Here is a 27,978-nt window from a genome sequence, read left to right on the forward strand (position 1 = left end):
GAGGCTTGCTTCTGAGTAGACATGGATAAGGTTGTGCTCTTAGATTATTTGCCAGCATAAATGATACCGTGTTTCTTCGGCTTTCATTCATGATTCTGCTTCTCTTAGTCATGGTAAAGCACAAGGAGTTTTGCATTGCAGTGACACTCCATTCACCCCAACTGGAAATCTTGCTCAGCTAGTTTAGGTTGTGTCTCCTGTACTGATAACAAATTTGGGCTCCTCGCCCCCCACCCCATATGTGGTCACAAGCAAATGCTAGGATGTATAAACGTGCTTTGTTGGACTGTTTTAATTGAACATTTAATATCCTGCCCTTTTGGTGCTTCTGCACCATTCGGCATCTAATAACAATTAAAACCAACCATAAAATACAGTATTTTAAACTTTTTAATAACATAATAAAAACAGAAATGCAGCAGATAAAGCCAAGTCATTGAATAAAAAGTATCTATCCAATAAATGCCCGCCCTGTTAGGCATTGCCATACAGCAAAACACCAAATGTGTGGGTCAGCTAAGCCTCCCAGGGGAAAAGATTCCACGATTTTAGGTGCAGCCACAGAGAAGGCCCTTTTATAAAAGTCAAGCACATGCATTTTGCCTTAGGAATGGTTCCCAATATAAAACCCACTGTATCAGTAGCCCAAATTCTTATTTGATGAAATGGAGAACTGTGCTTCTAAAAAAACCTATTCTGAGCCGAGTTTTGTTGAAAGCACTTAATAGTAATAATCTTACACAATAGCTTGTACTGTAATTCTCATTTTTATACTCTGCCTTTTGTATAATTGGCCTGAACCATAGTGGGTGATGAAGCCTGTAGCTAACAGACATTTTGTCTTTCCCGTAGTTGAAACAAAGTGAATTTTTATGTCTGGACTGGAATTTTCTCAGGTACATTCAAAAGTTTTGGTTAACTATATATAATGATGGTTTGTCAAGCAAGGATCCAGTCTTTCTTCATAGTTTGCAAGCGTGTGCCATTTTGAATTATAATTCTTTAAAACGCCACCAGCTCAAATAAAGAAATTTGGTTATCCGTAGCAAGCAGTAAGATACGAACATATACATACAATGCACATCTCTGTGATTGGGCAATAATGTTTGAGCCATTTTTGCTGATGAGCCCAGATGCGTACTGAGTTTAATGCAGTGGAATTGATTTCTGTTTGCTAGCCTATCATTCCTCTCAGCAGGGGAAAATCAATACAGATCAATCATGTGTGATTTTGCATGCCATTAGATCCTGATTTAACCTCTGTAGCCCCCTCCCCTACTGTGGACCACACAGTTTGAAAGAAGATTGATTGCTTCAGATAATCTGGGCATGACCCTTCCATTGAAACATCGGGAATCATTCCCTCCTTCCCTAATACTTTTTAACCTAATTATTAAACACAGGGTTCTTGAAACTCTGCCATTCCACTTCTACGTAATTTGGAATAGTGGGCAGAAATTCAACTCTGCAATGAGGGCATATTAATAGCTAAGCAGAAATTTTGCTTGGGGCTACAAGCATTAAGCAATTCGTTGTTCTGACTAGCAAGGACTTAGGTGTTGCAAAGGGCCTGCGGACTGCACAGAAACACATTTTCCCTTCTTCCTAAGCCAAATTTTGTGGGAAAAGGAAATGTGAAGATGAGCTTTTCTTCCAGTTTGTCCCTAAATTAGTATGTAAACTAGCTTCCCAGGAGGATACTTTCATACCTTTCCTTCTAGTGGTAAGAATCATAGACAACAGAACCTGATATTGCCCATTGGTGGTGGTGGGGGAGACACTGGGTGATTTCCAATGTCAGTCATACTTGAAGTAGATCCATTGAGATCTACGGTCTTAAGTTCAACCATTTCAGTGGGTCTTCTCCAAATATGTCTAGCATTGCCCGGTATGTCTTTTAATCTGGATCTTCTGTAACATTGAAAGGGGTTGAACTCGTTGCTTTGAGAGTAGTTTGACTCTGAAGCATGTTACTGTAATTTGAAATAATACGTATTTCCAAATTTGGTGATTCATGGTAGCTTTCATTGACCAAACTGAAAGTGATTTCACACTACAGAGAATTATCTTCAAGATCCTCAAAAGCAGGCAATCCCAAACTCGGCCCTCCAGCTGTTTTGGGACTACAACTCCCATCATCCCTAGCTAACCTGACCAGTGGTCAGGGATGATGGGAAGGGTAGTCCCAAAACAGCTGGAGGGCCAAGTTTGGGGATGCCTGCTCAAAAAGATGCCTATATTATACACTGTGAAAATATAGTCATGGCTATATAAGGTGTGCTGGAACCTTAATGGTGAGACTTGTAGTCGTATGGACTGATGCTCTTTTTGGTGTGTCAATCAAGGATAAAGATGTCCATGCTGCAGCATGGTTCTGTTGTCCCACTTTGGACAGACCATTAATTCTCCCTCTTCTAGCCTGGTTATAAATATTTCTGAGTCAAAACCTATCGCTTTATCTGGATACTGGACAACAGTTTGTTGGCCCTGGTGTCATGCAACTTTGCCTGTCTTCCTGTGCTCTTCATCTTGGGCAAATACTTCTTTGCTTATTGTCCATGGCTGGTAAATGACTTCTTTGGGTTGCCTTTTCTGTATAATGCCTTTAACCTCTTACCAGTGATTCCTAAAGCTCCCTGACATTGCACAGATAGCCTACCTGTAGATGATTTGGTTTCCTATGTCCCAGCCATCAACTCAACAGATACAGGTAGACATAACACTGCATTTTGTTATGTTTTACTTGCGACCATCCATATCATAGCATAGCTGGTTTCACTAGGATAATTGTTAATGTAATTCTTGTTTTAAATAGCCACTGCTGATGCCTAGAATCACATTTGGGGAAATGCTTGCAAAAGGAGATGGGATGAGCAGCGTATCCTCTTTCTCATGATGCAAAGTGCTACAAACTAAAGCCTGAAAACTTACTCTGTAGTTCAGAGCTGTGCCTAGACTTGAAACTGTTCGTCTGAGGCCTTTTATCCAGTCTCTAGACTGTCAGACTCTGAACTGTTATTTCCACAATCTCTCTGCAGAAGCATAAACATAATTTTTCAACTTCTGGCCTTTGTTCTATATTGCTGGCCTAGAGCACATATCAGATTTTATTTTAAAAGAAATGGGTTTTCAGAAAGGATTTGCATGAGAGAATGAATATGTATCCTTGTGATACATATTCACTGTCATTTTAATGAACTCAACAGAGAAGCTTCTACTGAATGTCTTTGGGTACAGTTCTTCAGAGGTGTCTTTTGGGGGGAGGGGCACACTCACACCCACCCTTGCAGTCTCTAAGATGACTGTCAGGGACCAGAGGTATATGCTGAGTGTCTGTCAATTGTGGGGATCAAGCCAAGAGTCCAGCAGCCCCAAATGTTGTTCCTTTCCATTCTCTCAATACCTATAATTTTCCTTTTATCTCTTTGTGTTTATTTTATCCATCAAAACACCAGGAAAGCTCTCTCTTAGATTTAAATTCCCTTCTGTGGTTGCTGGAACACTGCAATATCCCATTGGCTGCCTTTATTACAGTCACACAGCAGGCCTGGGACATTGGGGATTATTGTACAATCACTCAGCTTGGTCAGTGCTAGCATCCCTATTCCTTCAATAAATCTGTTGTCCTTTTTCTGTTTGGTGGGCTTAGAGAGGGGATGTGCAATGAGTTATTATCCCACACTTATCAGCATTAAACTGGATTTGACAACTCATAGCTTGGGATTTGAATGATCTAAATCCTTCATCATTTGGCAGCCCTGAGGTTTCCTAGGAGCTTTTTTAAATGGTACTTCTCAATTTATCATCTGCAGGGTTGGAATCCTTATTTATGGTCAGTGCTGGATTTAGGATGGCGCATCTGGTCCCCCACACAGGATGCCAAGATGAGGGAATTAATAATAATAATAATAAACCTATATTTATATGGGTACCTACTGAGATGATTCATAAAAAAGCAACTGTACCAAAAGTAATTACTGTGAAAATAAGAAATATTGGGGGGGGGGGATAGTTCTTTATCTCGACATCTGATGGGAGGGTGTTCCACAGAGAGGGTGTCACTGTCAAAAAGGCCCTCTGCCTGGTTCCCTGTAACTTATCGCAGTGAGGGAACCACCAGAAGGCCCTTGGAGCTGGACCTCAGTGTCCAGGCTGACCAATGGAGGTGGAGATGCTCCTTCAGGTATACTGGGCTGAGGTTGTTTAGGGCTTTAAAGGTCAGCACCAACACTTTAAATTGTGCTCGGAAACGTACTGGGAGCCAATGCCAATCCTTTAGGACTGGTGTTAAATGGTCCTGGTGGCTGCTCCCAGTCACCATCATTAAGAGGGTCACAGATTTCCCATTCCTGGTCTTAGGGAAAATTTGTGTAACTTAATGATGGTTATTTTACAACAGTATCAGAGATAAAATTCCAACATGTAAGTGTTAAGACTGACAACAAAACACCAAACTGTATACAGAAAGTAAATTAAGTAACTAATTTCCAGGCATAAGAAAAGGAAGGAGATGTTATGATTCTGCAGCCTTTGCAAGTGAGTTGAAGGTTATTCTTTTTTGTTTTTTTTTTTTTAGATTAAAATTACAACCCTATAGGTGTTTTCATAGAAGTAAAGTCTACTGTGTTCAGTAGTGTTGCTGTCAGAAACAGTTCATAGGCTTGCGGCTAGGATTTTTTATATATATATGAAAGACAGTTCTCATAAAGTACATTTCAAAATGCATGCTAGGGAGTCAGTGTGGTATAGTGGTTAAGAGCGGTAGTCCTGTAATCTGGTGAACCGGGTTCGCGTCCCTGCTCCTCCACATGCAGCTGCTGGGTGACCTTGGGCCAGTCACACTTCTCTGAAGTCTCTCAGCCCCACTCACCTCACAGAGTGTTTGTTGTGGGGGAGGAAGGGAAAGGAGAATGTTAGCCGCTTTGAGACTCCTTCAGGTAGTGATAAAGCAGGATATCAAATCCAAACTCTTCTTCTCTTCTTCTACAAAAGTATCTGCAGAAACCCAACCACCTGTTTCCTTCCCATGAAACAACTTTGAAAGGAACGATATGAAGTGGAAAATCAGCAGGGGTGTGTGTGTGTACGCACTCAAACACTTTCCCAACCCATAATATGCAAATTAGGCTGTCAGATTTGGTGAACTGGAATATGGTAAATTATGAGAGTGGAATATGAGCGTGAAGTGCCACCCCTCCTCTTTTACACTATTTCAAGACCCTGCCCCCCCCCCCATGATGAAAGCTTTACACCAGGGAGCAAAAACATTTGCAGTATCCACCCATTTCAGTTCAGACCTGTTTGCAGACGATATGAAAAAGATGAGGAATTTTATCTCTCCATGGCAATCCAGATGTAGCCCCACCTACATTGCCACCTCAAGCTAGTCTGTGGGTGGGCCATCCGTTTGGTGTATATTTTTTTTTTTGCCTGAAATGAAAAGATGACATTTTTCATGCTGAGTTCTGTGTCTGCTTCTTACTTTCCATTCCTCCCCCCCACCCGATAAAAATGGTATTGCTCCTGAGGAAATCAAATCCAATCTTCAATATATTTAGCATGAAAGCAATAAAGAGCATTAATGTACTTCAGAAGGGAGAGAAGTACGGGCTGGCATCATCTGCCTCATGGAGAAAAGAAGGATCACCATGGAAACTGTTTTCGTTGAATTCCACACTCTCCAGGCACTGCATGTGTAGGAAAGCAAGTAAAAGGGATGGGGCGGAGAGGGACAGGAGGGGGGCGGAATCTTAGTTTTTCCCCTCTGTTGCCACAAATCTGCTGCTGGAGTCTTCTCGTGAAGAAGAGTCATGAATTATATATACCGATCGTGCAAATAGCATTATGAATTCGAATTAATATTGCACACTGCATTGGCCTTTAAATGAAGGCTGGTTTGAAGTAGCAGGTGACAATCAGGATCAGACTGTAGTGCATTCCAGTGACACAAGTTAACCCTAAAAATGAACAAGCAACAGCTTAGGAGTGTCCTTGCAATTTTAAACACTGACAGATGTCACTTAGAAGAATAGAGGATATTTTCCCAACTAGCCAAGGAAAGAAAGGCTACCTCTGCCGCTCTTGGGATTGTGTACTTAGATGCTCATCTCCTGAAGGGGGGGTGGAATCAGTCACTTGGGGGTTGCAATCAACATAGTGCTAAGGTGAACATTCCACCAATGCAACCATTTTTCCTTACATGATTGAACTTTCTTCCCCTTCCTCCCCTATGTCCTGGAGGGTTCCCCAAAACATTCAGAGCATATTTGGGGATGGCTTGAAGCATGCTCAGAGGGAAGAGGGGTGGAAATCGCCTTGGGTCAGTGCTAATGCTTGCGCTAGCACAAAATGTGTTTTGAATGCCACCCTTGGTGTCTCCCATCCAATCTTTCCTGATGTAACAGGCCAAAGAAGAATTGGTTGGGTTTCCCCCCTCTATTTTATTGGCCTCTCTGTTGCAGAGGAGTTTCGTACTCTGTCTCTGCCCCAGAAATCCTTTAGTGTCCAAGCACTGAGAGCATCATTGGGTTAAACCGGGGGAAGCACCTTGGGTACAAGCCAGAACTGATCCAAGTAACTGCTGATCTAATGCAAGCAGCACCTCAAGTTGCTAATTAATTATACCTTATAAATGAATGCATATCCTATCCTAATTAGACCAAAGTGCCTTTTTTGTATTTCCAGACAGATCTAAGTTTTTATGTTTTTCAGCAAGGACCAGATGACTTTATTAAAATAAGATTTGAGATGTAGGGACAAATATCTGACTTGTGTTTAGCACTCTGGCAGGGCTTTTAGCTTGCATGACTGAAGCTAAGCCAGGAAACTCGCCACCTGTGTCTTTTGTTGTGCAATGATGCTCATGTCCAGCCTGGACCTTTTAGGAAAAGCTGTTTGAGATTCAGAGTGAGGCCTTTCGAATATTTTTTTCCTATAATTGGGTGCACATTGCACTCCCAATTTAGTCGGGTTTGGGGGGTCAGTCTTGAAGACTACTCTGCATTGCCCTTTTTAGATACCATAGTCCCACTGATGGCTGACGCAGCTGGCATCTTTCTCTCTTTAACTTTAAGTAGTTTCCTTCCATGCCAATTCGTTGCCTTGCCCCCTTGCCTCTGCACCATGTTTGTTGTTTTCCTAGTCAGGAATCCTTTGTGGAGAGGTACAGGCAAAGAAAGGGGACGCGGGTGGCGCTGTGGGTAAAACCTCAGTGCCTAGGACTTGCCGATTGCATGGTCGGTGGTTCGAATCCCCGCGGCGGAATGAGCTCCCGTCTTTCGGTCCCAGCTCCTGCCCACCTAGCAGTTCGAAAGCACTCTTAAGTGCAAGTAGATAAATAGGTACCGCTTTATAGCGGGAAGGTAAACGGCATTTCTGTGTGCTGCGCTGGTGCTGGCTCGCCAGAGCAGCTTCGTCACGCTGGCCACGTGACCTGGAAGTGTCTCCGGACAGCGCTGGCCCCCGGCCTCTTAAGTGAGATGGGCGCACAACCCTAGAGTTGGACACGATTGGCCCGTACGGGCAGGGGTACCTTTACCTTTACCTTTACCTTACAGGCAAAGAAGAATACTTGGTGAGTTCACAAGAATCCTTGGAGCCACAATGGTTGTAGAGAAGGGTGAGTTGCCTTGCCATGGGGTTCAGGTTACTGGCCACCCTGAATGGAGGCATCCACACTTGGCAGGTGGAAGAATTGCCTAAAATGATAAGTCCTTGTTAAAGCACAGAAACCTATCTGCAGTTCTGCATGTATTGTTTCAGTGAAAAGTTAAGAAGTACATTAGATGGTGTTGCTTCAGTTTAAACTCCTTTGCTTGTTTCTGTTTTCATTTTCCCAATCTCATTCCTCTTTTGCTCTTGTGGGACTGGGAAACTGCGTGTTTTGTATGAAACCTTCTCCCACCTTCCTGGTTCCTTTTCTTTCTTCATAACAAAGCTGAGCCTATAAGGTTTAGCCTCCTACTCTTACATAAGGCATCTCTTTGCCTCTAGCTCTCCCACTCCCATTCTGCAAAAGCAACTAAGCAAAAGGTCCAGGCAGTGGGGGGGGGCGCGGTGTAGTTAATACTGTGTAACATGCAGTATTATTAATTCCTTCCATTCTGTATTGGTATTGCAAACCCAAGTCATTAACCTGTGTGTGCTCTCACACTTCAACTTAAAACATTTTAGTTCTGTTAATAAATAGTGCAGTTGCAAGATTGGTGTGGTTATTGCTAGGTTTCCAGAATGACTAGCTCTTTGCAGGTCAGTGCTAAATCCTCCAAAGTAAGCAAGCTACTAACAGCCAGTGCAATCATGTCTTTTACATCTCCATTAGGGATATGAAGAATACTGTTGAGTAGGCTGAAAGCAAATAGTAAGGTTACCATAACTTCTGTCTTAGAGCTTCAGTATGCTGATGACAACATAGTGTACGCACACTCAGAAGATGACCTGCAAACCATCCTAAAAATCTTCGCAGAAGCTTACAAAAAGCTTGGCCTATCACTCAACATCCAAAAAACACAAAGTCCTGCACCAACAAGCGCAAAACAAACCCTCTGCAGTACCACTAATCCAACTCAATGATTGAAGCATAGCGTGTTTGAGGACCAGGACATTCACAGGAAAACCAAAATACATATTTACAAAGCTATTGTACTACCAACCTTACTGTATGCTTGTGAAACACTGACCACTTAGAAATACCATCTCCAGCTGCTCAAAAGATTCCATCAATGATGTCTCCGGAAAAAAATTATATTTCACTTGAGAAGGCAGGTGAACTAATGCCAGTGTACTGGAAGAAGCAAAGATCACCAGTGTCAAAGCAATGATTCTTCAACATCAACAAACAACTGGTCATGTTGTTTGAATGGCTGATTATAGTCCTCCAAACAATAATCCGAACTTAAAAATATTCTGAACTTAAAAATGGAAAGTGTAATGCTGGTGGTCAACAAAAGCAGTTTAAAGACTCTCTCAAGGCAAATCTTTAAAAATGTAGTTTAAACATTGACAATTGAGAAACACTTGTCTGCGAGCACACCAATTGGAGAACAGCCTTTACCGAAGGTGTTATGGACCTTGAAGACAATGGAACGCTAAACGTTTGGCAAACCCTCACCGTGATCAGCTCCTGCCCAGAAACCTATGTCCCCACTGTGGAAGGACATGATGGCCTCCACAGTCACTTACGGAGTTACTGTTAAGACCATGTTCATGGAAGACAATCTTACTCGGCTACGAGTAATCACCAAATAATAATAAGAAGAATATAAATCCCACTGCAGCCCTTGTGGGTTTCTCAGCTGTTGTCACAGCCCTGTCTACAATGAAATTGTCTTCCTAAATCTATTCACAGCAAGCAAGTGCTGTAAATTAGTTAAGACAAACTTCAGAAAGCATTCATGTCTTGGTAAATATGCTTAGTGCTGAAGAGACAGGGCAATATGGAGATAATTGTGCAAATATTAATAGAGGCAGCATGGAACTCATTATTCACCTGCCTAATGCCATCTGGATGTTCATGGCCCAGCAGGCATTGGGGGGGGAGTATATGTGAGGAGTAGGCTTCTTGCATAGAGAGTGGCTGGATCCATGGAGAGTGGGGTCACAGGCTCTTAAAAGCACAAATCAACATGCATTTGGGCTAAATGGAACTCACAATGGCAACGAACACAGATTACAATTTACCAGGTGGAGTTTACTATATAGTAGGATGTAACCATGTGGGAGGCCAGTTGTCTGTTACTATCATACCTTGTGGAGACAAAACATTCCACCTCTTTGCTTCCCCAGATTTCTGAGGACAAGATGAGACTTTATGAGGCATCCACTCCACATAGCTTTCTTGTAATGTCCCATTTCACTATGTAAAATGACATCATTCTGCTGTGCCTCTAGCACCCAATATGATGGTTCTACATCACACATCTGTGTTACACTAGACATTCTGAGGAAGAAAAGAAAAGATGCTTGGATTGGCAGTGCACCCTGAAACAAGGTCCTGATAGCTGTGTCTTTATTTTTGTTAGATATAACTTGGAAGGGAGCAAATGTAAATTGGGTGCTGAAAGAAGCCCATGACACCATAAAACCTGCTCCCCAACACACAATGAAAATGGATGCCAGAAGCTAAAAATGTGTAAAAGCCTTCGTTTTATAAAAGAAGCCCTTAGCTAGCAATACTGCTATGTTGGAAGCCATTTTTCTCCCTCTCTAGTTGTGCTTTGCATTCACTGAAAGCTGCACTCAGATGCAGTTGCTGAAGACAGGGAGTAATTGCAATGGAATTAACCCCTGACATATTTTCCTAAGAATAGCCTTGATAAATCCACTCATCAGCAGGTTACCCGCTTACCTTGATGCAGTGTAAACACTCCTTTCTTCCACCTTTTGAAGGGGACAGCATTTGTAAGTCAAATCACTCTCTGCCCAAGCACCTCTCTACTGTATTTTAGTTAAATGTATATTCCATTATATTTCACTTCAGAGTGTTTGAATATTATTCAATAACATAATGCTTCCAGACATTGCGTTATAGGGATGGGTTTGGGAGGTGGTCGCCATGGAGCTGTAAATGTTGAAACATATCCCTGTGGGCTACAGAAAATATAACTACACATGTATGGCATGTGTAGTTTAGGCAGCACACCTAACACACACACTTACTAGGGAGTAAATCCCATTAAACTCAGCAGGATCCACTCAGGCAGCAGATCCTAATGTAGATCTTATTCAGGGCCGACCCAGCCACAAGGCGTGGGCTCATTTGCTGAGGAAACACATTTCAGTTTTGTGGTGTACTGTATATTTGTATTTGAAGGGGATGAATTTCATGACTGGCTCCAGGTTTCGGGCGAGCCTTGGGTGAGAGGCCCTTGTGCCCATGCACTTTGTCATTTGTCTTCCTCCCTTGATGCTTCAACCTCATTTCTTCCCACTACTGGGGTCCCCTTAGCTCTGGCCCCTTTCCTAAGGCTGAGGCTGAGCAGGGGAGCCAACCACCTGGGCACCTCTACTCCTTCCAGGCTCTGGCCCTGTGGGCAGAATTATTTGAGAGAGGGGGATGGGGAAGAGGCTGAAAGGAACATATGAGCATCATTCTTTCCTCACTCTGCTAACACCGCATGCCCTTCCCATTGGGAGATATATATACAAATATGCAGTGCTTTTTTCTGGGGGGATGCAGGGGGACTCATACCCCTAAACATTTTGTGAATCTTTGTACTTTTGTCCATTTACTGTATTTATTTTTCCTGATTTGAACTATAAAAGGTGATTTTCTTGAGTCAGTGTGAGGGTACTCCTAAACATTTTTCTTAGAAAAAAAAAGCACTGTGTGTGTGTGTGTGTGTGTGTGTGTGTGTGTGTGTGTGTGTGTATGAATGAATGAACAAAAATATTCTTTGTTCACTATTGACAAGAACATTCAGAATGAAAAAATGGTGCGTGTTTTTACTCTGTAATTAATAGAAGTTTAATCAAAAGATTTCGTGTCAGTGTAGATTCTCTGTGGTTTTGAATCCGTTATACTAGACAGTGTGATTGTTATGGGAAGATTATATTGGAGTGAATCTAGGTGATGATAGAATACAGGGAACGCTAATGAATAGTATCTAAGGTAGTATTTACCTATTGCTGCTTCCTGAGGATCTAAGTGAGAGGCAGTGATAACTGGCACATCATCCCATTTCACACTGTGGTTCCAAAGTTTGGCATTTGGCAGATACTTGCTGGAGGAGACAACATTTTTTAAGACATTTTTAAAGCAGAGTAAACATGCAACTTTTACTCTGTTATTATGAGAGATGCTGATATTTTTTCCTTGGAAAGCACTTTTGTCACAGGGACACTGCATTTTGTCAAGCAGCAGTAACTAGAAAAATGCAATTTGGCCTTCAACCGGCATGTTGGTTATCACTGTGACTACAGCGTGGAATGCAGTTGTAGTAACCTCAGGTGCCATTTCTGATAGTGCCTGTGACTTCCCGGGTATTTCCAGTACCATGTTGTCGATGTTTTATGTAATGAATTTTTTAAAACTTCTTTAGAAACCAAGGATTCCAATTCTGATAGCAGGAACATTATTGTAGCCTTTAACATCCAGTGATCCTTTCCTTCTCTTTGGAAGATGACATTGTACACTCCCCCTTTCAAGCATTAGGAGTGCACACCTCCCTAGATTGCTATACATCACTTGAAAATTAATAAAGAATAATGTTTAACAGACTATCCAGCAAGGTTATTTCCCCCTCTCCTGCAGCAAGGCTGCTACATCCCATAAATCACATGGGGCCTGGAGATTGCACCACTGGCCAGCCCTCATGAAATGCTATTTGTAAAGACTCGTGCTTTTCCCACACACCATCCCCCAGCCAGTGTAAACATCCCAGCCATTTATGCTGGTGACAAAAGCAAGAGTGTAATGGCTGACTATTTGAAGTGCTCATATGGATTTTTAAATCTTGACAATTCTTTGCTTACAATGTCTATGAATTCGCTTTATGATATTCAAGTATAATAGAACATCCAACTGCTCCATAGAAATTCCACAGGGGAGGCAAAGCCCTGACGGTGGTTGTTCCTGTAACCATATAGGCAATGAAGCCTTTAGATGCCTGTGCAAAGCCAGTTTGCAGTTAACTTAAATTGCCTTTGTCTTTTTCTTTTCAGCTGACATTATCTCTACAGTAGAATTCAACCACACAGGAGAATTACTAGCGACAGGGGACAAGGGGGGTCGCGTTGTAATATTTCAGCGTGAGCAGGAGGTAAGTGCTGGTGAATGCAAAAATGCCCATTTTTATCCTTTTAAAAGAAGCTTCCTGCTGCTTCCTAATCTTTGCGTGTCAGTCTTCACCCTGCTTCTCTTCTAGCAAACTAAAAATTGCAAAAAAGTCCATTAACATCAATAGGCCAGCTTCTGTCTCATGAAGCACCCTGCAAATACCACATTTTCTGCATCCTTTTGCTTCCTTTAACAATCAGTGCTGGCTGCAAATCTAATATAAACTGAATACTGCTGAAGCATCTTAAATTCAAAGACACCCAACTGCCTTGTTTGCCCAGGCAAATAATGCTTTTAAAGTCTGATTTGTTTAATCATTAGTACGACTTCTCTTATTTCCTTTTCTTTTGCTTTCTCAACTGCTTTACTTTGCAAAGGTATGCATAGTCTTATTCTGGTAAACACTGATGCAGGGCGTTAAGCAACAGTAGTGATGCTGTTGCTATATGCCAGTGAAAGATATATGCTAAGGTTTCACATATAATTAAACTCCATAGTGGAAGCATGGTATTGTCAGTTATGATTTCTTTCCATTTGTATAATTGCTTGTTGGATGTGTGTGTGTATTCTGTATAATTATTTAGAAAGGACAGTTTTTATTTCTATAGAATACACAACATGGGCCATTCGCAGGATATGATCCCCAAGTATATCTTTTTATTCTAATCTGTCCTAGTCTGCAGAGATATGTCTTACCTGAATGGAAAGGTATTACTGGATCAAAAAGGCAGGAATTTGATAACAGCTTGAATTTATCCCACTGGTGCAAGCAGAAGACACTTCCACATGTAGATATGTGTGCTGAAGGTTTTCAGTTTCTTCTCATCTACACCCTACACAGACAATCCATACACTTGCAAAAACGGTTTTCTTCAGTAAAGGGGATTATTCATTAACTCACATAGCAGGATTATTGGCATCTTGTGAATATCTCAAACTATGTCGGATCACTTTCATCTACATGGGAGTAATGCCTCACTTGTAACATTTCAGAGAATGCTATGAGCAGACATTTATGAGAGCCTCTAGTAGAAATACTAGCATCAGGCAGCATCATTTTAATACAACACGTTATTTGTGGCAGAATCAGCTCTTATGAATGACATGACATATTCTGGCCCCATCAGCTTGATAAAGTGGTGCAAGGGTGGAAAATGGTCAATTGCTTCCCCCCCAGTCATGGCTTGATTAAAATGCATTTGACAAAAACTGATTTTCAATTAGTACAATTTAAAATCTGAATGTTGCTGTCTCCAGAATATTTATGCTTAAGGCCTGCAGTACTGCCCCAGTGCTTAAGGTATTGGCGTCAACTCATTTACATCAAATGAATGCATGTAGCTGTTTCTGTACAATTTTTTTTTTTTGCTGAGTACCCTCAATTGCGTTATTACAGTGGCAAAGCATATGCCTGTGCTGCCCCAAGGGCAGCGGCGTAGCGTGGGTTGTCAGCACCCGGGGCAAGGCAAGTAATTTGCGCCCCCTAACCTGGGGCAAAGCAAGTAATTTGCGCCCCTAACCCCTAACCTGCCGCCGCTGCCAGCTTCTTCTTGCTGCTGCCTGGGCTGGGGTATTTACAGTAAGGTAGCCACGGCGGCGGGTCCGTGTCAGGTGATCTGAGGCGAGTTGCTGCTGGCGCTGCCGCCCAAACAACTCCGCTTGCCCGGAGGAGGAGGAGGGCAGAGAGGTGAGGAAAATGCAACATGGCCCAGCAGCTGCAGCAGCAACGGCGGCGGCGGGGCTGTGAGGAGGGGCTGCCTGGCGCGCCCTCTGCGGCCCTGACGTGCGGGGACCGCGGTGAGCGCTGAGAGCCTCTGCCTGCTGGACGCCTTCAGCCCGGACGCGCGCACAGCTCGTTGGTTCCGCGAGACATGGGGCTCTGCTACAGCCTGCGCCCGAGGCTCTTCGCCGACTCCGGAGGCGGCGAGCGCCCCCCCCAGATGTTGCGCCCGGTGCGGCCGGCCTCCCCTGCACCCCCCACGCTACGCCACTGCCCAAGGGGGCAGGGTGTAGAGGGAACCCTCCCACATGCCACAGTTCAGGGTAGGAGAGGGACAGGGAAGCTGACGCCCGATCTCCCCCTGCTCTCATCCGCCAGGCGCGCCTTGCCGGGACCGAGGTGGGATGCTCTCTGCCGCCGGATCAGATATGACCCAGCGGCAGAGCTGCTGCCACCGGGCATGAGGTATCCCACAGCTGAGGAGGGTGGGCAGCAGTGCTGCAGTGCACTCACCTGCTCTCTCCCCCCCCCCCCAAGTCAGGCCTGACCTGGGGCGGGGCAGAGCTGCACCAGGCACAAGCGCCGCAGCGAAGGCGCAGCTCCTTCTGGTGTGGAGCCAGGCTCCGATGATGTACGGGTGCCTGTTTGCGCCCCCTCTCAAAATTGCTCCCGGGGCCACGGCCCCATGACAAACCCCACGCTACGCATCTGGGCTGTTGGAGGGTGTCATCTAATTTGAATCAAACAATCTGATGAAGTTATGCAGGTTGCATATACTCCCATCTAGGTGGGGGTTTTAAAACTTCCTAAAATAATGTGCATCTTTAGCTGAATTGAATTTATTTCATCAAGTGTTGAAGACTCATTGCAGTTACTTTTGTACCAAATAATAGCCATATGTGGTTATGTCACCTCAGCTATGAACTTACTAGTTGACCTTAGGAGGAGTTCCCTTTGAAGTCTCTTTTCTTCCCATATGCAACATGTAAGTAATGATACTAGCCAACTTTAGTTACAGCCATGGATCCTTCTTTGAAATATCTTTAGGGAGCAAGATTGAGAAATATCCTCTGGCTGAGTCCTTGGAGATTCAGTAGTGGGCAGACAAGGCAGCTCTGTAGGCCGATGGTCTGATCTGACATAAGGCAGTTTTATATGTGGATTTTTACTGTTATAATGCAAAGTGCTTTGAAACAGAGTCCTGCTTAAATATAAGCTGTAGTATTTCAAACATGTCCATTATGGGCTAGTTCACACAGTGAAGGGGGCTGCTGATTTCTCCATGTGCATAGGGGTCACGTTGGGGAAATCTCAGTGTGAACCAGACTGTGTCCAATTCAGCTCAGAGAAGCCAGTGACCTTTTTATAAGCTTGGGGGACAAAGTTTTGCTGTAATTGTGGAAATGGTTTCTGCCCACATATAACAGGGTACAGACCAATTCACCCAGAGGAGTGTCTGTGCAGTTCATTGTGTGGGGGAATTGCATGGGAGAAATAAGCAGATGGCTCGCATGTGTGAACTGGCCTTATGATTGGGCATCTGCATACTGTCAATTGGAAGTGCCTCATAGTAGCATAACAGCAGTTTTCAGGATAAAGACAACTTCAGACCATTTTGTATGCTTTCCATTCCATCCTGGGTTGTTGTTATTATTTTTAATTCTGTTAGGCCTGTAGGCAAACACTGCATTGAGCTGTGATCCTGGGCATAAGCCAAGTAGGGTTTGCCCCTTGATTTGAGCCATTTTCACACCTTGCCAATATGTTTTGGAGATAAACGTCAGGGAGGCCTTCATTCATTCATGGAACAAAGGTGCTCTTCCTGCTTCCTATCATCAGCCTGCAGAGAAACTGACACACGAGGAGGATGCATTGTGCAGGAAAGATCTCTTGTGTCTGCTTTGATATCTAAACTGTAATGTGTCACCATAATCAGACATTTCCCTGTCTTTTAACAATCCTCTGAGAACAAAAGAATCAATTGAAAATTTGCTAGCTCTGGCTCTTTTAAGAATCCCTTTATTGTTTCTTTCCCACTCCCACAGAGCAAAAATCAGCCCCATCGCAGGGGAGAATATAATGTTTACAGCACATTCCAGAGCCATGAACCTGAGTTCGATTACCTGAAGAGCTTAGAGATAGAGGAGAAGATCAATAAAATACGATGGCTCCCGCAGCAAAATGCAGCCTACTTCCTTCTCTCCACCAATGGTATGTTGTAGTAATGACAGATAATTCTTTGCTTTCCAGCCAAATATCCTGCTATGCTTTGGTGGCTTGCAATAATTAAAAACTTGTAATCTCGCTGCAGGGTGGGTAGGTATTACTTTCTCTCTCTCATATACGGGTGGAGCGACTGAAGCTCACAGGCTTTGTAAGATGGTGGCAGTGGCTGTAATAAAGCCTCTTTTCATAATGTAAGTCAACAACCCATTAATATCAGATCTTACTTGGAACGTCTTAGTGCAGTTGTACCTCTGCATAGAACGATGCAACTAGACACAGGTATCTGGCTGAGTTCAATTGCCCTCTCCTCTGTCACGTGTCCTAACATGTTTCATGTATCTTCACATTATGACTGTTCCACACACACTGCTACTTGTGAGATAGTGAACAGCATGGCTTAAATAACAGCTTAAATTATCCTAGGGACAGTTCTCACAATTTTGCTTTAGTATGTGATTTTAGCCTTTCTGAAGGCATTTTACATTAGCGCTGCCCTTCCCAAACATCCTATACACTTTCAGATTTGCTCTTATTTTTTTATCCGGGCATGTAACTTGAAAACAGATGTTATTGTCAGTGATTATTAGTGTGCTGGAGAACCTTCATCTGAAAGAACAGCACTTCATACCATATTTGACAGTTAAGGGAAAGGACACAAATTTTAAACTTACAACTCATAACCAAGGCCAAGTACTAAAAAACAGAGCTATAATGATAGTTTTTAAGATGACTCCCAAGCATCTTCTATATGGAGGAAACCTCTCTCCATTTGCAAAAAGGGCTTGAAGCTAAATTGTCTTAGGCAAAAAAGAAGGGGGGAAAAGTTTTTTCATCCCCTACCACTTTATTTTTATTTAGTTCTTGCCCCAGTTCGGGAGCATACTTCTCCCATAGCTTGTTTTAAAGCAGCATAAATTCTACCCTCCTGCAGCCTACCTTTCTGTTCCTACCTTCCTGTTTATTACATGGAAATGATCTATTGGTGTTGGATCCAGTCTAGTGCTGAGAATAAAAATCTGGGTCTTTTGTCTTCTGTAAAAGCCCATAGTAAGAGGAAGACTTTAAAAAAAAAAAAAGAATATCCGAAAACAAGATGGAAGCCCAGTTTTGAAAAACATCTCAATTTGAGAACTCTTTTAAATAGGAGAAGCAGAAATGTAGATATGCCATTTGCAGGCATTCCATTATTTCGTGTATTAATTGCACTGTGGCCTATAAACAGGGTGTCCTTGTGATGATTACGAATCAAACAATTGCAGGGCATTGTTCTGAGGGATTGCATACCTTCTACAGAACACTTAACATATCAAGAAATAGACTGGTTTAATTAAACAAACTCACTGTACCTTTTTATAGGGTAGAAAGAAAACCCCTTCTTGATCATATAGAACCCAAGCACAAGAGAAGAGTCCATCAAAATAACTTCTCTAAATGCATACTTTTCTCAGCTCTCTAAGAAAGTTCACACATAAGAAAAGCAACCATACGCTCTCCAATTTTGTTCTGGTTCAGTTTTTATATACCCATCAGTTTATGCATAATGCACTGACCTTGATCTAGTGTTAACCACAGTAAAGTTCTCTGACCTCATGATTGTGCTGGGGAGCCTCTGTCAGAATTACACTCTTCTACGATAATAGGGAGGGAAGGAGGGAAGAAGCATTCCTAATTTGTTTCAGTTTTCAGTCATGCTAAGCTTATGTTTCATGTTATGTTTAGATAAATATCATGAGGATCCAGTGATGTTACTAGATGAATGAAGCCTTAAGATGGATGTGACTTAATTACTACAGGAGAAAAAAGGGGGGTCTAATTATCTCTCATAGTCAACTTACTTTGTGTTAAAGAATTTACCCTATTGATCATTGTAATAAAATTCTGAGAGTTATTAAACTCATTTGGGGGAAGATTCACTGAAACACAATGAAGATTAATTATGTAGCCTAATGTTCTGTTAATTGAGTTTTTAAATAGTTTTTTGATTAACAGGAATATTATTCAGGAAGGTGTTTTCATATGCTTATAAATACCTCAAAATGATTCAGAGTTCTCTGCTACCTTTTCTACCCAAATATTCCCATTCTGTTCCCAAAATAACATAGCGTGTGGAAGGGCCCTTTGATCAAAATGAGTTAATACAACAAAATTAACAGGAGTCAACTGGAATCCCCAGAAAAGGGGGTGGAGGGAAATGAAGATGAATAAGATTGTCTTTAAAGGCTGGTGGGAGCAATGACAAACTGCCGATAGAGCACCCGCCAGGAGAGGGAAAAGAAAACACCATTATTCAGAATAAAAGCCACATGTTCCTGAGGCTCTTTCCCTGAAGGACTTCATGGCACAACGATAAATGGGATGACAACAAAATGATGAAGCCAATGGAAATATCCACCTGACAGGCAAGCTGGCAATTGTGGAATTCAGCACAGATTCAGTGTCGATGATAAAACGTCAGATTTTATTCCTTTCACTGGGAGGAGGGAGTTGAAACTGACTTTTGAGTAAATTACGGACATGATTGGGCTCCTTTCTAGTTTGTACTTTGTCACCCTTTGGACTTGCAATGTAATCTGTTGCAATCAAAGCTCAGCTAAAGCAGTTAGCTTTCATGTAACTCTAAATTGCTTTTATAGGATATTGTGCATGCTAGTTTTCTTGTCTAAGCTGTTCCCTCAACCTGTGCCAAAGTAAAATTCATTCAGCTTGACATATGCAATGTGCAGAGACCAGATTACAATCAGCAACCTTTTGCAGACGAGACACTGGAATCTACTTTTGTGGCTTACTGGTTCAAAATTTGCTTGAAATACTCAAACATGATAGATAGGCTGCACAGTCATGAATGTTGTTATTTCCTTTTGCCAAATTGGCAGGAATAACTGGTGGCATGTGTTTCTTCAGCATGCGATCAGAGAAGAAATCCTTGTAATTGCCCCTTCTTAATTTTACATAAAGCTGTGCTTTCCCCCTGCTATATTGAAATAAGATCAAATGTCTGACTGCGCCAAGACCAATTATTGAGAGAAATGCATGGTTTAGGCCACCATTACTAGGTCAGGGTATAAACATTAAAAATCTTCCATTTGACCTACTTTAGTCTGAAAAGTCACAACAGTTTCTTGGACCACTGGTTATGTCTAAATATATAGAAAGGAAAATTCTGCATAGGCATCTTGTGTGGATTACTTTTAATTATCTAAACACAGAAGTTTAAGGGGACAGCGGCTATATGAGTAGCAGCATTCTATGGATTTGCAGCACCCTCTATATTAGGCCCCTGTAGGGGATAGGGAAGCCTTGCATTATCCTTCTCCAGTAATCTCCTACTGCAATTGAACAGGGGAACCTCAATCCTTTCTGAGTCTTCTGCTGTGGAGTTAAAGGAAAGTGGTCCTTGTGGGGCTGACCCTGAACGTGCTCCTGCTTCAGGTTCAGAGTCCGTCCCTCCACTTTTTCACTCATAAAAGCTTCTGTGTCATTTCTGATCATTGATTTGAGCAAGAATGAAACCTGATCATGCTACCTGCAGAGGGCATGGTGTGAAAACTGCATTGGAGCCAAGTCTGTGATCCTATATTTCCTTAGTCATGGACTACCTTGGTGACCCTGAGCAAGTCACTAACTTGCAACTGCAGTTTCCCATCTGAATTACTGTTGTTTTGAGACTAATATCATTTTTTTGATACACAAAAAAAAACCCCTGTCCACATATAATGAGCTGCGTAAATAACAAATAAAAGAAAACATTGTGGAATATTAAATGTATCATTATTCAATAGCATTCGATCTGGCTTAGAAAAAAATGTCAATTGGGTATTCCCGTTGTCTTCTAGATAAAACTGTGAAGCTATGGAAAGTGAGTGAACGCGACAAAAGACCAGAGGGCTACAATCTCAAAGATGAAGATGGACGGCTCCGAGACCCCTCCACAATTACCACACTACGGGTATGGCAAATGCATATTTCCGGGAGGGGGGGGCATTTCCCCTGCAAAAAAGTCAGAATTTCTTTATTTCATCAGTCATGATCTCAGCAAAAAACAACAGCCCACAGCATTTCTGTCTGAAATACAGTGGTACCTAGGGTTAAGAACTTAATTCGTTCTGGAGGTCCGTTCTTAACCTGAAACTGTTCTTAACCTGACATTCCACTTTAGCTAATGGGGCCTCCCGCTACTGCCGCACCGCCACTGCACGATTTCTGTTCTCATCTTGAAGCAAAGTTCTTAACCTGAGGTACTATTTCTGGGTTAGTGGAGTCTGTAACCTGAAGCATCTGTAACCTGAAGCGTCTGTAACCCGAGGTACCACTGTACTCTTGGCATGTTTCCATACAGGGGCCTAATATTACAAATGTGTAATTGGGAACAGGTATTTTTTTACTTACTGGATTTTCCCCAGAAAGGGACAATCTTAATTAAATGCAGTGTGGGGGGGGGGGGTGAGATACGGACTGATATGGACATTTTGATCCCAGTGACGTCATGTGGGTGCTGCAAAATACCTGCATGTGTGAGGAGTGCTGTTCACACCATTAACACCTGTCTGGGAATACCCTTTCTTTGCACATTAGATGTTAGTAGCATGATCAGAGTGTTAATTGTCCCTGTCATAGTAATGAGATAGTGTTTGACACTGTAATGAGGACGGTAGCCTTGCCATTGCTTAAGGCAGTCTCGCCAAAACACCTGTGAATTCTTTGGAGTGTGGTGCATATAGCAATTGCAGTTGGGTTTAAACAAGCTGTGTTTCTTCTTTGGATTCTCACCTCGCTTTGGTCTCGTGTTCTAGCTGCCAGGGTACATTTCTCTTAGGGGTTCAGCTAATTGGAAGTAAGGGAGACATCACTGCCTGCTGTAGCTGACTGACTCAGAGCAACGGTTCTTTCACACATTCTGGATTTCTTACACAGAGGTTATGTGCATTCTGATGGTTGCCTGCTTGAGATACTGATGGTGTGAACAACACCTGCACTATAGTTCACACACTCACACTTGTTCAACACAGGTGTTTTCTATGTCCGGCAAAAGGGTAATGTATAGAAAACACCATATCCCAACCCATGCTGTAGAAAACCTTGGGTTATGTTATTCATAAGCTATAGTAGTACAAATAGTGCTGCATAAACAACAACAGCAGCTCAGCAAGACAGTCAGTACTAAGTAGAAGGAACATCTGATTGCTTTAGTACCAGAACACCTCAAGAGAATTGGGTTTCCTGTTTGGGTTGTCAATTCCTGACCTACGGTGTTTTCCTTTTGCTGCACCAACTATGTAACAGGAGGAGATTTGACAGACATCACCTCTTAGCAAGGTGATGGAAGAAGCTTCAGCAGGTGCACCTTGCTTTACTTGGCAGAAGTTCATGTTGTGGTCCTGTATTCGCATTCTGAAAAGCACCCCATAGATGTCTTTGTCTCCCTTTCCCTCTTTCCTCAAGTAGCAAAAAGATAAAGAGCTTTCGTTTTTTGGTTAAAAGAAGCTCCTCTTCCTTCTCTTGGCAATATAGTGCTGAGATCTCCTTCAGGCTGCTTTAGCAGCAATTTACACCTTCTTCAGAGTCATTATCATAGCACATGGTAGCCTTCCTTGTTTTATTCCAAGTGCATTAGAATTAACTGAAGAACACTGATGTGCATTGTATAGCTGTTTCCTTTGCTGTCCGTCAGCGGAGCTATCGCTTTATTTGATTTCTCCATCCAAACTGCAATTCTTCAGTGGGAGTGTTTCTTTCTTCCAGAGAAGTATGTGTTCTGTGGACACTGGGCACTTGCTTCATTAGGATCTGACGCCTAAGCTGTGGTGCTTTGGGTCTCTCTGCTCAGAAAGCACCCGTCCCACACAGGAGAATCTCTGTGCTTCCACTAATTAACTACTGGCTAAAGAAGCCTTGAAACTGAAAGTGCAGCATGGCTTTGAAAGAACATAGTTACAGTTTTCTGGATGTGTTTCTATTTTAGCCCCATTAACTCCTGTTGTACAAAATGGCTGGTTTGGTATTGACCGTTAGTCTAGTGTATATTAATATGGCTGCACAATATTGATTTAGAGGAGTTTTTTATGTGTGGTGCTATTATTACTCTGGGTCACCTTTTATAGCTTCTAGTTTCATCGCCCGCAGGCCAGCAAAGACATTTAATAACTCCAGACAACTAATTAATTCTCACCATAAAGCAAATGGTTTCCATATTGCATTGCCGATTCTTGATATTGAAGGCATTGCTCAAGGCCAAGATTATTATTATTATTATTATTATTATTATTATTATTATTATTACTTCACAGTTTGTTTACTGTCATTTTGAATAGTGCATTTGGAAGGCTGCATTGTCTCACTGTTGTTCAGAAAGCCCGTTAAAATAATTTCTCGCATATCCTGGATATCTAAACCAGTGTGCTGCTATGCACAGACAGAACTGCTCATCATTGTTATTGACTTCTTTAGTTTTTTCTGAAATGCACTGTCAAAAGGATACTATTCAAAGATTGCCATCTTCACTGCATTAGAAGAGCATGTATTTAATGTGTAAAAAGCAAGGACCCAGTGCAGAACTGCCACATTTGCTTTGTCTAGATCTAAGTGGAGATTCTCCACACGGCAGACATGCCAGTTACAGATAGGTAGCCGTGTTGGTCTGCCATAGTCAAAACAAAAAAAAAAAAAATTCCTTCCAGTAGCACCTTAAAGACCAACTAAGTTAGTTCTTGGTATGAGCTTTCGTGTGCATGCACACTTCTTCAGATACACTGAAACAGAAGTTTCCAGACCCTTCTATATAGTGAGAAGGTGGGGAGGGGTATTACTCAGAAGGGTGGTGGGAATGGGTGATTGGCAGATAGCTGTGATGAGCCTGTTGACGACTCTTAACGACTGCAATAGGTCTTACAGGAAAAAGCAAGGGGTGAGAAGGTGAAAAATGGCTTTGTCATGTATAATGAGATAAGAATCCAAGGTCTTTGTTCAGACCAGGACTCTCCATGGTTTTAAGTTTGGTGATAAGTTGCAATTCAGCAGCTTCTCTTTCCAGTCTATTTCTGAAATTCCTTTGTAGTAAAACAGCTACTTTGAGATCTTGTATAGAATGTCCTGGGAGATTGAAGTGTTCTCCTACTGGTTTCTCTGTCTTGTGATTCCTGATGTCTGATTTATGTCCGTTTATTCTTTGGCGTAAGGTCTGGCCTGTTTGTCCAATATAGAGAGCTGAAGGACACTGTTGGCATTTGATTGCATACACAATGTTAGACGATGAGCAATTAAATAAAACAGACATGCCAGTTTGAGCCTGGGTTGTACTGACCGAATCCTGCAGTGGCTTGAAGTGACAGCTCATAGTGAGCTCTTCCTGGAAAGCTTTAGTTAATTATTAAGGCTACAATCCTACACACACTAACATGAGAATGACTGCCATTGGACTCAGCATTGGTACTTCTGAGCAAACATATATAGGCTTGGACTGCCTAGGTAAAGAAATCATACACACTTTTGCCATCTTAAACGCAGCCAGTCACTCATTGGCTGCTATGCTTTCTGTTTATTTTCATGTCAATTGTGTTTCTAAAGTTTGCAGGTTGTTGTGAGAGTTGGTGTTCTGAACATGGGGGCAAAAAATGCCCCCAAAAAGAATCAATTGTTTTGCACTGTGGGGATGGTGTTGGACAGGCTGGCATTTAGATAATGTTCATTGTCTTGCATATTGTCTTGGAAACCTTTGAGGCCTGCTGGTCTCTTGTGATACAATAACTCCAGATGATTAATTAATTGCCTGGAGTAACTGTACTATGAGTCAAAATGAAGTGACTTCATTGGCAATGGATTTTGGATGTCATTAAGGGTGATGCAGTAGGAAACAGGTCCATCTTATGGGGCACAATCCACCAGGAATATCTTCTGGGCAAGTTCTCTTGAACTGCAGCTGTGCAAGAGCTCCATAGGATTATGCCCCATGTTGATTTCTGATATACGCTCGGTATTTATTACCCCTGCTATGCAAAAATCTCCAAATGAATCCGAACTTCAATCTCTAAAATCCCTGGTAGAGGACAAGGATCCTGAGATCACGTTAAGGGTAGCCAAATTCTGTGCGATTGCCATAAAACTTAGGGAACAAGCTGTGCTGTCATAATGATCAAGGCCTTAAATGATAATTTTAGGTTATATTTTAGTGACTAAGTTTTAATTTATATATTTCTTAAGTCTTGCTATATTTGTATTGTCCCTGTTACACCTAATTGCAAATTCAAATGTATCCCTATCATGTTTTATGACTTCCTTGATATTGTATGTGAGCTGGAACCGGTCTGTGACTGAAATAATAAATTCAGTATGTTCAGTATTTCTGTTTTTCTGTATCAGGGTGGTCATCAAGGAAATAACAGATATGACGGAGCCATAGTACAAGGAAGGGTAGTTCAGAGTAGAGCTGTCTTGTTGAGTACTTGAGTGATCCTTTACCATTCCTTGCAACAGGGATTGGGAACCTGTGGCCCTCCAGATGTTGCTGGATTGCATTTTATTCCTGGCCATTGGCTAAGCTGGATGGGGTTGATAAGAGCTGGAGTTCAGCAATATTTGGAGGGCCACAGATTCCCCATCCCTGCCACAAAGCATGCTGTGTACATATTTACTCTGAAGTTAGTTTTATTGACTTGGTTGGAGCTTATTTCCAGGAGAGTAAAGATTGCAGCCTTAGCCACCTAAAATATATATACTGTTTATAAGACTTCAATTAATCTATATACATTACAGTACATTGGGAGAGAGAGAGGAACAAAGGCAGATCTTCACTGCACATTATTCAAATCAATACGAGATTTAAAACAGATTCTTTGAGATGTAATAAATTCTGTCCCTAATAAATCCATAAACCGATTAAAAGTGAGTGTCACCTCTGAGTAATGGTTACATTCTCCAGGAAACCAGGCCACCCACAGCAGCAAGAAAGCCACACAATGATCCACTTCCCAGTTTGGATTTTAGGGTCATATTTGCAATTTGTTTGTAGTGTTGAAGGTTAATAGTCAATTATTTTGCCCATCACTCATTCCTTATTGCATTTCTTACAAATAGTGAGGTAATAAAAAAGCACAAACCCGATCAAGACTCTTATATTTATGAGATCGTAGTGTCACACAGGCAGCCCATATTCTAAGGGTATAATGCTACTTTGCTTTTGTCATATTAACCCTTAGCTGTTGTCCAACTCTGGTCAAGTGAGTACTGTTCAGCGATCAACCTAATGAAAGCTATGGATCCTCAGTGGGATATGCTTTCTATATATTGATTTTGGGGCAGGGGGCGGGATTAATGCTCGCTGTCACTGATTGTATTTGCCTGCTGTGTTTTTAAGTAGTTCTTTGGTTGCTCTAGACCAGTGTAATCTTCATTAAACAAATAAACAAAATCCTGTCTGTTTAATTCTACTTTCTTGGACTGATGATGGAGAATTTGAAATACAAAATAAGGGCTGTTGAGAAAGATTCACTGTGACTTAGCTAGCTCAGTAATTAATGAAGGCCATAACACAGGGAGTTTGGATATACAATAGCTGTATACACACAAGAGTTGTTTTGAAAGCTTCCTGTTTGGCAATTGCCCATGAACTGCCCCCTCACAGTAACCAGAATGGCTGCTGTGCTCTCAGAATAAACACTTGTGGGGTGTGCATTTTACCCAGTTTATTCCTACTTGTAGTTCAGGTTAAGGATGTGAGGCTAAAAGTAAATGAGCTTCTTTACCTTCTCCTAAAACTGGGGAGTCTTCCATGGCTACTAGCCACGATAGTTAAGTTCTTCCTCCACTGTCAGAGCTGATAAGTGGGTATGGCATGCCTCACAAAGCCAGCTGCCGGGTATCACACGTGGAAAAGAGCCCCTGAGCACTCAGGTGTTGACTGGCCAGTATGAGAACAGGATAGTAGACTAGATGGGCCTTTGTCCCAATCTAGCAGGGCTCTCCTTATCTACTTAGTTATAAAATTCTTGCATTTAGTCCATAAAAGCAGGATTTGATTTAATATTTCTCAGTGATGAAGTAGTAACTGGACATCAGTTACTGGTCCTTTTAGTGTTCCCTCCGCCCCATCCCCATACCAGGTTATACTTAGTTTTCTTCTTATATGACCATTCCCTTTTTCTTAACCTTATTTTAACAGCTATTAAATTATCTGGAGGTTTGGGGCCTATGAAGGTCAAAGTGTTGGAAGAGGAACTGAAAAATAGAGTACAGAGATTTTTCATGCCTGGGAGTTCAGTGATTTATCACTGTCGAAAAGATCTCTCCCATTGACCAAGGTGAACTATTTTCTGAATAACGAATGTTATATATTGGGGAAAAGTTCTCATGGCTCAATCCTTTTGGCTAGAGAGAACAGGCCCTTGGACAGGTTTATGACATGTGATACCGTGCTAACTTTGCTTTGGCAACAGTTACCAGTAACACATGGAATGAAATGGCATTTTGGAAAGCAAAGCCTAGAAACGGGTGAGAATGGAGGAACTGGAAGAATAGAACTCTGCAGATTCCTTTGGTGTTTCCAGTGATCCTCTCATGCTTATCACAACCTGATATGTATTAGTGATGTGATCTGGAGGAATTCATAGTCAGTAAGAATGGGCATCCCCAATGATAGCTTGTGGTTTATTGTTATCCTCTATAACAGCATGGGCATGAGAACCTAAAAACATCCCTTCCTGTGCTGTCTTTGGAGGGTTACATGTAGCTGGACAGGAATCTGTCAAGGTGGGCAGGCTCCTTAACAGCTCTAAAATCCTGGGATGGGGGGTGGGGGTGGGAATTAGGGCCAGGAGAAGCATTTATTTATTTTTGCCTACACAAATCCTCACCTGACAACACCACCAAGAAATTTGGGATAAAGCAATGCAGAAAGATAAGGCTTTACCAGGCCGTGTCAGTTGTCCCATGGTGGACTAACTCCTTTCGCCAGTGGTGCTTTGGCCAGCCTGCATGTGAAAGGCTGATGCTGCAATTGCATTGAAGGTCAGAAGAATGGCCATAAGCCAGACAATGTACAACAAGGAGAGGAGGAGAGGAAAAGCACTGGCATGCGAGCATTTGGCAGCAACATGGTCTGAATTCTCTGTAGTAATAATCCATTGCAGGATGGATCTATTGCTGCTCTTGTCTTTTTATGCCAAGTCACATTTCAGGACGATTTGTTTTAACATTTTGAGGGAAATTTTGACATGTTTTGTTTTATAGACTCGAGTCCAGGAATGTCAGATGAATGAGTCTGATGAGC

General features: G+C 42.1%; 1 protein-coding gene across 5 annotated transcripts in view; it reads left to right on the forward strand.

Annotated features, from left to right (window-relative positions):
* PPP2R2B (protein phosphatase 2 regulatory subunit Bbeta) overlaps positions 1–27,978 on the forward strand; it is a 260,736-nt gene that overhangs the window by 156,997 nt on the left and 75,761 nt on the right. For all 5 annotated transcript variants that reach the window (XM_079967972.1, XM_079967973.1, XM_079967975.1 and 2 more), the window contains 3 exons: positions 12,661–12,758; positions 16,541–16,706; positions 20,555–20,667. In XM_079967972.1, the coding sequence (XP_079824098.1) occupies positions 12,661–12,758; positions 16,541–16,706; positions 20,555–20,667 (377 nt within the window). The remainder of the gene's footprint in view (positions 1–12,660; positions 12,759–16,540; positions 16,707–20,554; positions 20,668–27,978) is intronic.

The sequence above is a fragment of the Podarcis cretensis genome, assembly GCF_951804945.1.
Source record: "Podarcis cretensis genome assembly, chromosome: 2".
NCBI lineage: Eukaryota > Metazoa > Chordata > Lepidosauria > Squamata > Lacertidae > Podarcis > Podarcis cretensis.